Consider the following 14,738-nt stretch of genomic DNA (forward strand, 5'->3'; position numbering starts at 1 on the left):
TTCCTCTAAAGCTATAGCCTGAGAACTGAAGCCCAGGTCGCCTTTGCCCTGGATCCCCAAATCTATGTGAGGGATCTGTCTTTTCCCAACCCTACCCTCCCACTCCAGCCTGGCCTCAAGCGCAGAACCCAGCATCTTAGCTCCCCCTTCTCCTCTCCAAATCTCCCAGCCCAGAAGGAGTTTGTCGCGGTTGTTTTTTGTTTGTTGTTCTTTTCTTCTTCTTAATTTTTTTTTTAGAGACAGGATCTTACTCTGTTTTGAGGGTGGAGTGCAGTGGTATGTTCATAGCTCACTGCAGTCTCAATTTCCTGGGCTCAAGAGATTCTCCTGCCCCAACATCTTGAGTAGCTGGGACTATAGGCAGGCACCACCATGCCCAGCTAATTTTTTAGTTTTGTGGAGACATGGTCTTGCTATGTTGCCCAGGCTGGTCTCAAACTCCTAGCCTCAAGCGATCCTCCTGCCTTAGGCTCCCAAAGCATTGGGGTGAGCCACTGCACCCAGCCCTGTTTTGTTTTTTCAACATGTTTTCTCAACTACATATGCAACTACCTTTCCAAACTATTCCAAGCCCCTCACCTTCAGGCATTTGAACCCAAGAATTAAATAAAGCTTATATCTTATTCTTTTATTTGTCCCCTTCTTTGACACAACAAGGACAAGATCTAGATTAAAGAGAGAAAAGGGAGGGCTGACAAAGGAATTTCAAAACAATACTGCAAAATCTTATTTCACCACATGTAGGTATCATTATTATTATTCCCATTTTACACATAAGGAAACTGAGGCCTAGAGAGATGAAGAAGCTGGAGTTCTTGAGGCAGAGGGCTGGATTTAGAGCCAGAAGCCAAGGTTGGAACTTCGGCATCTGTATCTGCTGCTGGCGTCCTAATTCTCCCTTCCTCTCCCTGACTTGGGCAATCCTGGCATCGGGCACACCCAGGCTCCCTGAGGCCCCTGAACGTCTGGCTGTGCCCACCAGACAGCTCCAATCCCAGTACTCTGCCTCAGGAGAAATCCCTGCCTCCTTTTCCAGTGAGTCTTGGTGATCCCCCTCAGACCTTCTTCCATGCAGTCCAGTGTCAGGTGGAAGCATCAGCTCTGCATCTGCGTGGCTTGTGACCTGGGGCAAGTTTCCTCTCCTCCCTCAGCCTCGACTTTCTGGTGTGTAAACTGGGGATTATAACAGGGATTCAGTGTGTGTTCACTGAGGACCTGCTCTGGCAGGCAATGCATTGAAAGCTGGGGGTACACAGGGAGTGAGGCTGTCCAGGGGTCCCTGTGCACACTGGCACAGCAGAGGCCTCTGGAGGCATCAGCGAGGACAGCTATCCTGTGCCACAGGGTTTGTGTGACCTGTAGCCAGCAGCCCAGAGGTCTGCTTGGTGGGGGTCTCCCGGGGAGATTCTCTGTGACTAGTGTCTTATCCCCTAAAGAATGTGCCATCTGGTGCTTTCTTGTTTCATCTAGCCACTGGGCCCCAGAACAGTTGGCAAAGCAGTTGGTATCTTTGGCTATTTTTAGGTGGGGGAGCTAGTGGGGTGGATGTGGTGGCCCCAGGGGAGTCTGGTAGATTGGGAGCTTCAGGTGAAACAAGTTTGTGGGGGTGGGGTGGCAGCAGCTTCCTCTCCGGAATGTTTAGGCAAACTCCCATGCATCCTTCATGATGGAAGTCAAAAGCCACCTCCTCTGTGCGGCCTTCCTTGATTTTCTCATAAAACGCTACCACTGCCACCCACAAGATGAAAGACTTGGTCTGAAACTATAACCCAGCCTTTAATTATAGTTCCAGGCCAAGAGTACTGAGCAATGGGGACCTTACCTGATGCAGATAAGCTTTCTTTTCTGCACCTCTGAGGCTCCATCCTGCCATCCCTAGTCAGAACGACAAGGTACAGAAGTTAAGAGTTGTGACTGAAGTCACTCATACAGCTGAGATTCCCTCTTGGCCCATTTCTAGCAAACTACAACAAGCAAGTCACTTTTGTAAATCTATTTCTTCATCTGTAAAATGGGCAACCATCGTGCCTGCCTCCCAGGATTAAAGTAAAGGGTTTAATTTGCTCAAAGCACAGCGCACAGCGCCTGACATAGAAGAGATCTCTCGCGAGCCCCAGGCTCAGAAGGGGCTGTGTTCCCCCAAAGGTCTCCTTACCTTGCAGCAAGTCGGGTGGTGTACACTTGCTGCCAGAGGGGAGGTGGCTGAGGGGAGGGGAATGGGGGATGCCCAAGCTGGGCTGGAAGACAAGTCTGCGACTCTAGTCAACTGCGGCTGCCTCCACCGCTGACGCACACCCCCTTTGCCTTTGCCATTTTCCTCCTCTCCTCTAATTGCGTGGCGCCCCCAGATGGGAGGCGGGGTGTCGGAGCTGAGGGTGGGGAGTCCTCGGGCATAAGGCTGGGAAAGGGACCTCCAGCGCCAAGTGAGGGCCGCGATCTACGGTGGGGAGGGGGCGCCCGGGTCTCTGGGAGAATCCCGGAGTCCCCGGAAATGGAGGCGGAGTCTGGGGAGCCTGAAATGGGGGACGGGTCGCGTAGACTAAGGGGGAGTCCTGAGCCGGCGAGGAGGGGCAGGGGAGTCCCTCCGTCAGAGTGGAGGGCGGGGCTTCCCTGGCCAGAGGGCGGTGCCAGGGGAAGGGCGTGGTCTCCCGCGAAGGAGCAGAGCTCCGCCGACGAGGGCTAAGCTTCGCCGCAAGAGGCGGAGTCTGGAGCGAGGCGGGGCTTTCTTAGGGGCGGGGGAAATGGGGCGGGGCCTCAGGACAGGAGGCGGAGCGTGGCGGTTCGCGCTCATCCCCCTCCCCCGGCCCCGGGTGTCCCCGTGACGAGGCAGCGCGGAGCCGCCGCGGGCCGGGCCCATCCCGCCGCAGCGGCCCGGGACCGAGCAGGGGTTAGACGGGGAGGGAGTGGCACCCAGCGGGGCCCGGAGCGTGGCCAGGTGAGGCCGCCGGGGCGGAGGGGGCGGGGGCTGCGCCGGGCGGGCCCCGGCGGGCGCGGGGGGCGTGTTTGCGTGTCTGGGGGTGGCGGAGGGAGTGGGTCCGAGGGCGGGCGCCGGTGGCTGCTGCGCGCCCGCGCGTCCCTGCGGTCGCGGGTGCGGGTGGTCTCTGCGCCGTCCGGGCCCGGGGTGTGCGGGGCCGTGCGCGCGCGCGTGTTGTGCGGAGGGGCCTCCGGGTGTGGACCTGTGTAGGCGCTGGGCCGCGGTTCTCGTTCTGCCCGCCCCGGGCGCAGGGCGCTGGGCGCGGGCCTGCTCCGGCGCGGAGATGTTTTCCAAACAGGCTGCCTGCGGGAGACGTCTCTGCTGCAGCCCGAGCTCGAGGGGGGAGCGCCGCCCCCACAGGCCTCCTGAGACCTGGGTGGCCGGGGACGCAGACAGACACCTGAGGGAGGGAGGGGAGGGCGAGCACCCAGGAGGAGTCTATTGGCCTGCACGCAGGGGGAGGCCGAAATGGGGAGACTGAGGCAGATGGATGGTGTGGCGGAGGCGGGCAGACAGGCAGAGACGGGGAATGGGGGAGAGAGATGGCGAAAAGGACAGCAGCTGGGAGGACAGAGAATCATTGAGAAAACAGACAGACAGAAGCCTAGACCTTGAAGGGGCAGAAAGATTCATATGGACAGGTAGATTCAAAGAACCTGTTAGAGGGGCTAAACCAGAGGTCCAGAGGCTAAGAGCTATACCCAGGAACTGAGTCTGAGATGAGGGGTAAGGGCCCCCAACTCATCGGGTGCCCCACTTTGAAGCACATCCCAGATTAGGATCTTGGCCAAAAAGTAGCCTCTGGCTACCCCAAGTTGGTCCATCCCTCTGGCACCACTGAATATCCTGACCCTCTGACTGTGCCACCCCTCCCTGGTATCCCAGCAACCTCAGGCAGTTTAGAGGAGGCAGAGGGGAGGTGGTTGCCATAGCAGTAGAGGCGGTGAAAGGTCACCCTTGCCTTAGCCTAGGCGGCCCTGCAGCAGGCTGGAGCTGGAATTGAGCGGTGCTGGGGTGGGAACCTGCAAAGCTGTTTTCTCTCCCACTCTGCCCAGAATGGTGCTAGAAGGAAACCCTGAAGTGGGGTCCCCCCGAACCTCAGATCTCCAGCACCGGGGAAACAAGGGTTCTTGCGTTCTCTCCTCTCCCGGTGAAGATGCACAGCCAGGCGAGGAGCCCATCAAGTATGGTGAACTCATTGTCTTGGGGTGAGCATCCCTGGCCTAGGAGGGGTGAGGCATCAGACACCCCGCCCCCCTCTCCCCCCCCCCCCGCCCCCAGCACAGCCAGAACAAGGGTCCCGACCCCTCCTTCCCCCACATAGGGCTTTCTGCTGTTTGTATCTCCTCACCTTCCCGGCTGAAAGACAAAATAGACCAAACCCACCTCAATTCATAATTATTACTTTATCTTCCCATTTTTCACAAATTACTGTGACGACTCTAACCGCCCAAGTTCCTGATCAGATGAGAAAACGTAACACCAGCTGCCTTTCCTAAAGCACCTAGATGTGTGGTGGAGGGTGAAGAACTCTTGGTTGAGTTCAGATCCTGCCTCTGCAAGTTGCTGAACTTCCCTGTGCCTCTGTTTCCCCTGTTTTGCAAATGGGGATGATAATAATCCCTTCCTCAGAGGGTTGTCCGAAGGAATGAATGAGGTGATTTCTGTAAAGTACATAGAACAGCGCCCAGCACGTATCGAGTGTTCTGGGAGGCAGGCCTGTGCCAAGCCCTTTCATGGACATTATTTCATTTCAATCTTCACAAAGATGCTGTGAGGAAGGAGGTGAGGAAACCGAGGCTCAGAGAGGGGAAGTGACTGGCCCAAGGGCACACAGCTGGTAAGTGGCAGGGCTGGGATTTGGACCCAGGTCTTTCTTACTCTAGGTCTAGTACACTTTCACTAAGCCACAGCTGACCTGCACACTGCAGATGGGAAAGCGAAGGCCAGGAGAGGAAGCCACGTGAACTGGCGGCCAGGCCAACCTCATCCCTTCCTGGTCTCCGTCTGACCAGGATCCCTGCACCATCCACTCAGCTCTTTCCCCAGGGACATACCCTCTTCCCTCTTCCTCCTCTCCCAACCAGGTCTCCTGTTGGCCTCTCTCTGCCATCAGTCCTGAAGAAACTATTTGATAAGCTATATCATTATGATTTTTAACAAAAGGCTGCTGTTTGTTGACATGTGCTTTAAAAAAAAACAGTAATAGTGAACACTTATCAAGGGCTTGTTATAAATATGCCAAACTCTGTGCCAAGCACTTTTAAATGCTTTGTCTCATTTAGTTCTCAAAATGAAGCTCCAAGGTAGGTCCTAAAAAATTAGCTCCATTTTACAGAGGTCATGTGATAAGCAGAAGAGCCAGATTTAAGCCAGGCCCAAGCCTGTGTCCTGAATTGCCCCACCTCAAGGCCTGCCCCTGCCCATGTGTGGGAAGAGCTCACAAGGGCAAAAGTGATGTCTCCCTTGGGAGAGCTTGCCTTGGAAAAGCAGCTGCTTCATATCCCACAGGAAGGACTGGCTTTCCAGCCCAAGGCAAGGCCACTAATGTGAGAAGCTGCAGACCCACGGGTGTGGGCCCTCCTGGCAGCCCCCTGCAGAGCAGAGTCCACACTGGCTGAACATCAGAGATGGCTGGAGAACACTGAAAATATACATTGACAGAATAGGCCTCTCCAAGCCTACAGAATCACTAGGCCCAGGGAATCTGGATGTTTTGTTTTGTTTTTGTTTTTGTTTTTGAGACAGAGTCTTGCTTTGTTGCTCAGGCAGGAGTACAGTGTCATGATCTCAGCTCACTGCACCCTCCACCTCCCTGATTCAAGTGATTCTCCTGCCTCAGCCTCCTGAGTAGCTGGGATTTCAGGCACCCACCACTCCTGGCTAATGTTTGTATTTTTGGTAGAGATGGGGTTTTACCATGTTGGCCAGGCTGGTCTCAAACTCCTGACTGCAGGCAATCTGCCCGCCTTGGTCCGCCAGAGTGCTGGGATTACAGATATGGGCCACCGCACCCGACCTCATCTGGATTTTAGCAAACTCTCTGGAAGATTCTGATTCCAGCAGCCTTGTCTGTATTTGGCAGCTATTTGTCCTGTCACCTCCTGTTCCCAGACCTTCCTGGCTCTCCACTGCTTACAGAATAACGTCCTCAGCCTGGAGTTCAGAGCCATCTCCCCACCACACTTCACCAACGTCACCATTCCCCAATCTCATTAGACCCTGACAGCCTTGGGGCCTTTGCTTAGGGTGAGCCTCCATCTAGAGGGGCTTCTGCAAGTCTGGAGTGGGACAGACCAGGCTCAAATCTGGACATGTTTACCTACTAGCCTGAGGCAAGTCACTTTATCTACCTGAGCCTTGATTTCTCTCATGTGTAAGATGGGCAGAAAGCCGCTTGCCTGGCAGGCCACTGCACAGATGCCATTAGGTGACTGATAACATGAAGGCCAGGAACACGGGGGCAGCAGCCCATGGCAGCAATGAGAGCTGTGACTCACCCACTCTGTGCCTCTCACAGCCGTCCCTTCCAGACAAGAACTGGAAAGGCAGGTGGAAATTTGACATATATAGACATATGGAGGTAGTGGCATTGTGGGTCATTTTTTCCTTTGATTTTGCTTCCTAGTAGTGGTGTGAGAAGTGACAGTTTGCTACAGGTGAACCCTTTCTAGTTCTTCAAGACCCAGTAGAGGTGTTTCCTCTCCCAGAAACCTGATCCTAGAGCCAGAATTCCCTTTTCTTCTTCTAGGCTTATGGCATCCTTGGCTTGTGTCTGGGTGTGGCAGGTGGCACTTAGGTTCCTGGAGAAGCTGAGGAACCTCTCCACTGAGGGCCCACAACTGACCCCGTGGTGCTCTACTGCCCCCATGCACAGCACCGAACCAGGCATGGCTTGAGTGTCCAGGAAACACTTGGTTAACTGAATGAAAGTGCGTTTGAAACTGTTCTGACACCCCCCGCCCACTCCCCAGTGCACCAGTTTGTTATTGTGGGGCTTCTAGAGCTTGTTTATTAACGTAGGATCTCCCCAGAAGTTGGCAGTTTCCTCCAGGTCTCATCAGGGGTTCACCTTCCCTCTTTCTCTCTCTCCTCTTACAACCCTTTCTTCTTAACTCCCCACATCTATAGCTACAATGGATGTCTGGCAAGTGGGGACAAGGGCCGCCGGCGAAGCCGCCTGGCACTGAGCCGCCGGCCGCATGCCAACGGAGTGAAGCCGGACGTCATGCACCATATCTCCACGCCGCTCGTCTCCAAGGCAAGCAACTGACCCATAGACCTGAGCCGGTCCCGCCCAAGGCCCAGGTCTTTGGCATTCTCAGTCCTACCTGCCCACAGCCCCCCACTGCAACAGGGGAGCCTACTTTGTGTCATCACTCACTGCTTATTGGGCTAGCCGAGAATGGTGATGAGAAATCCTTTGCAGTGTGCATAGTTCTTTACAGTTTGCAAAATGCTTCCTTGACCACTGGACCCCTCTGAACCTTGGCTACCTCTAAGACGATGCTGCTTCTTTCCATCCAGTGGAAATGGAAATGGATGGAAATGAGCTGCACCATTTTAGAGGCAGCTAAGGTTCAGAGAGTGGGAGGCGACAGTCACACTGCAATGGTAAAGGAAAAACATTTGGCTTTAGAGGATTTGGGTTAGAATTCAGCCTCTGATATTTCCAGCTGTGTGCCTTTAGGCTAGTTTCTCTCTGACCTGTAGTTCCTTCAACTGTGAAATGGGAACAATAACCCCATTCTTTTTTGTTTTTGAGACAGAGTCTCGCTCTGTCACCCAGGCTGGAGTCCAGTGGTGTGATCTCGGCTCACTGCAACCTTCACTTCCTGGGTTCAACCCGCCTCAGCCTCCTGAGTAGCTGGGCACCACCACACCTGGCTAATTTTTATATTTTAGTAGAGACAGGGTTTCGCTATGTTGGCCAGACTGGTCTTGAACTCCTGACCTCAAGTGACCTGCCCACCTGGGCCTCCCGAAGTGGTGGGATTACAGGTGTGAGCCACCATGCCCAGACTGGTAACCCCATTTGTGGTCCATCCTCTGGCACCACTGAATATCCTGACCCTCTGACTGTGCCACTGCTCCCTGGTATCCCAGCAGCCTCAGGTAGTTTGGAGGAGGCAATTACTTTGAAATTCTTAGGGTGACTGTAGGGTTTAAATCACATGAAACAGCCACTGCACTGTCCACCCTCTGCAAAGGATGGAGCTGCCCACTTCCCAGGGAGTGGCTGCTGGGCCTTGAGCTCCAGCTGCCGGCTCGAGGCATACCCTTATCATGGCTGCACACCCTGGCAAGTGACTTTTTTCTCCCCTCAGGCACTGAGTAACCGTGGCCAGCACAGCATCTCGTACACACTGTCCCGGAGCCACTCAGTCATAGTGGAGTATACACATGATAGTGACACAGACATGTTCCAGGTATGCTCAGGCCTCTCCACACACCTCCTGGCCACCAGGCCTCTAGGCTCTGCAAGCATCTCAGGTGAGGCTACAGTATGGGAGGCCATGGGGAAGTTGCTTCTCTTCAGACGAGGAAGCAGGATGTCCCAGTGTGGGCTGCTGACTGCAGAGTCATACAGCAAGTCAGCGGCTGTATCAGGGCTCAAACTCAAGACTCCCAGACTGTGGGAGGTCACATAGCTCAGGAGTTCAGGTGTGAGAGGCTAATGTGTGGTTCAGATTTTGGCTCCATCACTTAAGTTCATTTTTCTTTTTTTTGAGATGGAGTCTTGCTCTCATCACACAGACTGGAGTACAGTGGCGGACTCTTGGCTCACTGCAACCTCTGCTCCCTGGGTTGAAGTGATTCTCCTTCCTCAGCCTCCTGAGTAGCTGGGATTATAGGCATGCGCCACCACGCCTGGCTAGTTTTTGAATTTTTAGTGGAGACAGGGTTTCGCCATGTTGGCCTTGATCTCCTGACCTCAGGTGATCCACCCGCCTTGGCCTCCCAAAGTGTTAGAATTACAGGCATGAGCCACCTTGCCCACCTATTGTCACTGAAGTTCTCTGGGCCTTGGTTTACTCATCTGTAAAATGACGCCCTTAATAGTACCCACCCCACGGGAAGATTAACTTAGGCATTGCACATAAAATGCTTAGCATGGTGGCTGGCCTATGGCAAATAGTTACTCAGAATTCACTATCTGCTGCTAACATTTGAGCAGCAGATATTATTATTATATTATTATTAATTATTATCCTGTTGGCAAATCAACCGGTATTTATTGAGTGGGGTGATCCCCAGCGCTGGGGGCAACAGAGGAGGAGAAGCTCCAGGCCATGGCTTCTTGTACTTGGAGACCCATCTGGGAACCTAGAGGGCCTAAGGAGTTGGTACTGCCCCTTCCTCAAGGTCTAGCAGCCTCCTTGTTTGGTGGCCTTGCATACAGAGCAGCTGCTGGTACTCTGGGTGGGGAAGCCCGTCAGAGTCCCCTGTGCACAGGCAGTCCCTGCTTGCCCTCCCTGTCCTCACAGATTGGCCGCTCCACGGAGAATATGATTGACTTCGTGGTAACAGACACATCCCCTGGAGGAGGGGCTGCCGAGGGCCCTTCTGCCCAGAGCACCATCTCACGCTATGCCTGCCGCATCCTCTGTGACCGCCGGCCCCCCTATACTGCCCGCATCTATGCCGCTGGCTTCGACGCCTCCAGCAACATCTTCCTTGGAGTGAGTGAGCCCCCAGGAAGGGACCAAATCTATCTGTGAGGCACGGGGTAGGCTTGGGAGGTGCAGCATCTTGGGGTGAACCAGCCCACAGTAGTTCAAATGATGGTCCCGGCAGGACTTAGCAACCCCAGCTAACTGATGAGCAAAGTGAGGCCCAGAGAGATGCTCAAGTCATGCAGCTTCGATGCCAGGCCTCTCTGGGCCGCCTCCAAACTTGAGAATAGAGGGGCAGTGCCTCTGGCACATGGCCTGCTGGTGGGCCACTGGGGGATATGATTTGATCCCTTATGTGGTCCCAGGAGCGGGCAGCCAAATGGCGGACCCCAGATGGCCTGATGGATGGACTGACCACCAATGGAGTCCTGGTGATGCACCCGGCAGGCGGCTTCTCCGAGGACTCAGCCCCGGGTGTCTGGCGGGAGATCTCGGTCTGTGGGAATGTGTACACATTGCGGGACAGCCGCTCAGCCCAGCAGCGGGGCAAGCTGGTAGGTGGCTCACTCCATGCCCCACCCTCATCCTTACCAGGCCCTCACAAGCTGCCCATCTCCCTGCCCAAGCCAGGAACCCCAACAGGCTCCATGTTGGGGAATCCCAGACTCAGGGAGTTCTTGGCATGTGCCACTTGTCCCACAGGCAGACAGACCAGGGTCCCCAAACATAGTGTGCACACCACTGGAGGTCCAGGGGGTGCTGCAAAGCAAGGCGCACACAGGCGTACCATGCAGTCCAGGTGGCTGTGAGGCTGCTGGCAGCTCAAAAAAATCATACTCTCTTGTAAGAGTGACACTTGGCCCATGTGTGAGCAGTTTATAGCCTCAAGTGTTGGCAGTTTGCAGCACGTCTGTCACGTGCAGACAGGTTTAGCACTGTTCTCCTCTCCCAGGAGGAAAGCACCCTTAGAATAGTTCTGACACAGGTGTTAGTGGAAGCTCCTTGTGATACAGATCAGAGAGTTGAGGTTAGGAGCCGGGGTAAGTCCTAGAGAGAGGCAGGGGCTGCCCAAGGTCACATGGCTGTGCTCCTCAAACGGGCCATGCGCTGCTCTTCCCAGGCATGAGCACATAAGCCAAGGAGATGCAAAACCTCAGAGAAGAGCATGGCTTTTCTTCCAGAGCGTCAACTCTGCAGGGAGGTCTAGGGAAGCATTATTTGTTAAAACAACGCATGTGAATGTTTCACAGGCCGACTCTGCCTGAGCACCCGCAGTTTGCCACGCACTGTTCTAAGTTTTTATGTTGGTTGATTATTATTTATTTATTTATTTATTTCTGAGATGGAGTCTCACTCTGGCCCAGGCTAGAGTGCAATGGCACAATCTAGGCTCACTGCAACCTCTGCCTCCCAGGTTCAAGTGATCTCCTATCTCAGCATCCCAAGTAGCTGGGACTACAGGCATGACGCACCACACCCAGCTAACTTTTTGTATTTTTAGTAGAGATTGGGTTTTACCATGTTCACCAGGCTGGTCTTAAATGCCTGAGCTCAAGTGATCCACCTGCCTCGGCCTCCCAAAATGCTGGGATTACAGGCATGAGCCACTGCACCCGGCCTGATTGATTCATTTAATCCTCACAAGAACCATTTGAGATGCGGGAAGGTGCAATCCACCTTGAGGATGAGGAAACTGAGATAGAGAGAGGTTCGGTTACTCAACCAGGGACACAGTTAGTCAATGGTGAGGCCAGAATTCAGCCTGGGCAGCCCAGCTCCTGAGATTTTGCTTTTAACTGTAACCACTGGGACAGCTGCTTTGGGCTAAGTACCCAGCACTGCTCGTTAGAAGTCTTCCTGCCTCTTCCAGGAGGGGGCACTTTGGAAAACATCTTATTTTAGAAAAACCCTATCTGGGTCCAGATTTCCTGATTAGACAGATGGGGAAACCAAGGCCCATGCCCCACTGGGAGGGGGTGTCAGCATGTGCCTGGGGTGCACCTGCCCGCCTGCTTGGCCTCCTAGCCTGCCTTGCCCCTCTGCCCTGCCTGCCCTGCCAGCCAAGGTGTCCTCCCCAGGGAGGCTCCGTGGGATGGACCTGCGGGCTCAGTAGGGGCCTCTTGGGCAGTAAGGCCCTTCTACTGCCTCTGGCAGGTGGAAAACGAGTCCAACGTGCTACAGGACGGCTCTCTCATCGACCTATGTGGGGCCACACTGCTGTGGCGCACACCAGCGGGGCTGCTGCGGGCTCCCACACTGAAGCAACTGGAGGCCCAGCGGCAGGAGGCAAATGCAGCACGGCCCCAGTGCCCCGTGGGCCTCAGCACTCTGGCTTTCCCTAGCCCAGCCCGTGGCCGCACGGCACCTGACAAACAGCAGCCCTGGGTCTACGTCCGCTGCGGGCACGTCCATGGCTACCACGGCTGGGGCTGCCGGCGGGAGCGGGGCCCCCAGGAACGTGAATGTCCTCTCTGCCGCCTTGTGGGGCCCTATGTGCCCCTGTGGCTTGGCCAGGAGGCTGGCCTCTGCCTGGACCCTGGGCCACCTAGCCATGCCTTTGCACCCTGCGGCCACGTCTGCTCTGAGAAGACTGCCCGCTACTGGGCTCAGACACCACTGCCCCACGGCACCCACGCTTTCCATGCCGCCTGCCCCTTCTGCGGGGCCTGGCTTACCGGCGAGCATGGCTGCGTCCGTCTCATTTTCCAGGGCCCACTGGATTAGGCTCCCTGGAGCCCCCTGCTGCTGTGCCCACCTGCCCACCCAGGTCCCCACCTCCTGTAGCCCAGAGGGAGCTCTGCATGTGGGACACTCCCTGCTGGCACATAGCCACACCAGATGGACATGTTGGATGGGCTGCACCCTTCCCCCCAACTGTGGCCCCCCAAGGAGGTCCCCAAGATCTCCACCCCAGTCATGCCGATGGGGCCTTCAGCACCAGCTCTGTCCTGGGTTGATGGAGGAAAGCCCAGCCCCATGCCCTTGCCCTTCTTGGGGCATCCCACATCGTGCCGCCGACACTGTGTGCCCCTGGGGGAGTGAAGGGGTCAGGGGCCCCTGACCCCCAGCTTAGGCTGGCTGTGCCCTGAGCCTGCCAACCCAGTTTCAGACACTTACCCTTCTTGCTGCCACCCTGGGTTCCTCTATAAACCTCGATGCTCAGCTGCCCTCACAAGTCCCACGTGCCCCGCATGCGTGCAATGCCTCCAGCCCCAGAGTGAGTGGTAGGTAGGTGACAGGCTGGGCCAAGCATTTGCTGATAGCCAGTGGGCTGGACTCTGTGCTCAGGGGTCTCTGGGGATACAGAGGCAATCAGACCTGGTTCCCCACCTGGCAGAGTTCACAGTCTAGTGGATGACAGACCATTACCAAATGGCAACACAGCTTCATGTGTGCCAGGATCAGAGTATGATTGGGCTGTGGCAGGCCTCACTGGTCATGTAAAAGTGAGGGAGGCTTCACGGAGGAGGTGGCATAGGAGCTCAGCCTTGATGGCTGCTCGGAACCCTCCGGGTCCACAGGATGGGAAGTGTGCTCTATACAGAAGGGAGGGCCTGTGCACAGGCTCAGGTGTCAGTAAGCCAGGAATCCAGGGACAGATTCAGGGTGACTAGAGCATGGACTGCAGGGGGACAGAGGAGGAGGTGGAGCAAAAGGTTGAGACCATGGACCAGGGAAGATTATGACCAAGGAAGATGCTGGATGGAGGATTCTGAACCTCATTTGTGGATGGTCAGGAGTTAACAAAGGGAGGAGAGAGGACTCACTGGTCAAGAGTGTCGGCTGTGACACGAGGGCCATCATCCCTGAGCGCCCACCACGTGCCCCGCACTGTGCTGATGATAATAATAACTGTCCATTGAGCACTCTCCAGACCCCAGGCTCTGCTTCTTGGAGGTTTTGTTATCTGATCCTCATAGTAACCCAAGAAGGGAGGTTTTGCCATTTGTGTTTCTGAGGAGATGAGGGCAGATTCACCAAGTCACACAACTAGAAAGTGATCAAGCCAGGATTGGAATCCACAGCTGCTCCTCTCCATCACTGTTTCTTTCCTTCAACAGAGGTGGGGGTGAACCAAGCAGGGTTTTGGATATTGGATTGGTGGGCACACACCTGCTTCATGCCCAGCCCTGCACAGGGCCCCTGCAGTTGGCAAGGCCCTGCCTCTGGCAGCCCATGGTCAGCGGAAGGACCTACCTGTGTTTATGCTGCAAGCTGACCCCCACACCTGTGCTGACCACCTGCACCCCAAGCCAGGATGCAATGAGCTATCAGCCAGGCTGGAAGTGTTTGGAGGAGTGAGAAGCAGGAGCTCTAGAAGGCCCAGGAAGGACCTGGAGACTGAGCCAAGTCTTGAATGGCAGAGCATCTCCAGAGGCAGGGAGAGTTGGGAGGGCAGCCCAGGTGAGGGAAACAGCATGGCATGGCAGGAAACATGCCCCGTGTGGAGGGGGGCCTCAAAAGGGAATGGGGAGTGGGTAAGGTTGCTGGGGCCTGGTGGGCCTTGATTGCTGTGGAAGCCAAGCCTGAACTAGATACCTGTTCACCCTGGCCACAGGTGGGGATGTTGCTGGGGTTGCTCCCAGACCATTCCTTGGGGTAGTGAGCCAGGAAGACAGATGGCTGTTCTGGAGATGAAGAGAAGAAGGCTCTGAGTACAGGCCTGACCTGATCTGGGTCCCCAGAAGAAGGCAGATGGCAGAGCCTAGGGGAGTGCAGATTCCAAGAGGCAGGACAGACCTGCCCAAGGCCACACGGTTGGGGCCAGGGAGACCAGGCCTGGGCTATTGCGAGGATCGAGGGCACCACATGTGATGAGGAGGGTGTGATCAGATTCTTGCTACCAGAGCATGGCACTGCTGCAGTGGGGGCAAGAAGGAGGGTGGGGATGCTGCAGGAAGCATTGGAGCATTCCAACTTCTCTCCCCCAACATATACAACAAAGCACTAAAAATCCAACTCTTCCAAGTACTCAGGTATTGGTGGAGGGGATCAGACAGCCCTGGTCTTGTCCCCGCTCTGCCTTTGCCAGTTCTGAGAGCTTCAGTTTCCTCAATGTTAAAGGGAATAACAGTCACTACCTTGCCAGGTGGTTGTGAATATATGGAGGGCGCCTGTAACAGTTGATTCATAAGTGTTACTCCTCA

The 14,738-nt window shown here is 55.4% G+C and overlaps 1 protein-coding gene and 1 long non-coding RNA gene across 3 annotated transcripts; one reads left to right on the forward strand and one right to left on the reverse strand.

Annotated features, from left to right (window-relative positions):
• Positions 1–607: 607 nt before the first annotated feature.
• Positions 608–2,365, reverse strand: LOC103796399 (uncharacterized). Its single transcript, XR_624158.5, has 3 exons — positions 2,156–2,365; positions 1,823–1,875; positions 608–1,173 (listed from the first exon to the last, which is right to left on the reverse strand). It is a non-coding gene; the product is annotated as an uncharacterized LOC103796399 (long non-coding RNA).
• A 453-nt stretch (positions 2,366–2,818) lies between these two features.
• On the forward strand, positions 2,819–14,738 carry PELI3 (pellino E3 ubiquitin protein ligase family member 3). Of its 2 annotated transcripts, XM_035263406.3 has the most exons (8): positions 2,819–2,935; positions 4,030–4,182; positions 4,743–4,814; positions 7,106–7,235; positions 8,302–8,403; positions 9,463–9,657; positions 9,957–10,145; positions 11,746–14,738. In XM_035263406.3, the coding sequence occupies exons 2-8, from the start codon at positions 4,031–4,033 to the stop codon at positions 12,313–12,315; spliced, it is 1,410 nt and encodes a 469-aa protein (XP_035119297.1). In that variant the 5' UTR covers positions 2,819–2,935; position 4,030; the 3' UTR covers positions 12,316–14,738. The 2 variants fall into 2 exon arrangements, with proteins under 2 accessions (XP_035119297.1, XP_035119298.1); XM_035263407.3 differs by lacking the exon at positions 4,743–4,814.

The sequence above is a fragment of the Callithrix jacchus genome, chromosome 10 (assembly GCF_049354715.1).
Source record: "Callithrix jacchus isolate 240 chromosome 10, calJac240_pri, whole genome shotgun sequence".
NCBI classification, from domain to species: Eukaryota; Metazoa; Chordata; class Mammalia; order Primates; family Cebidae; genus Callithrix; species Callithrix jacchus.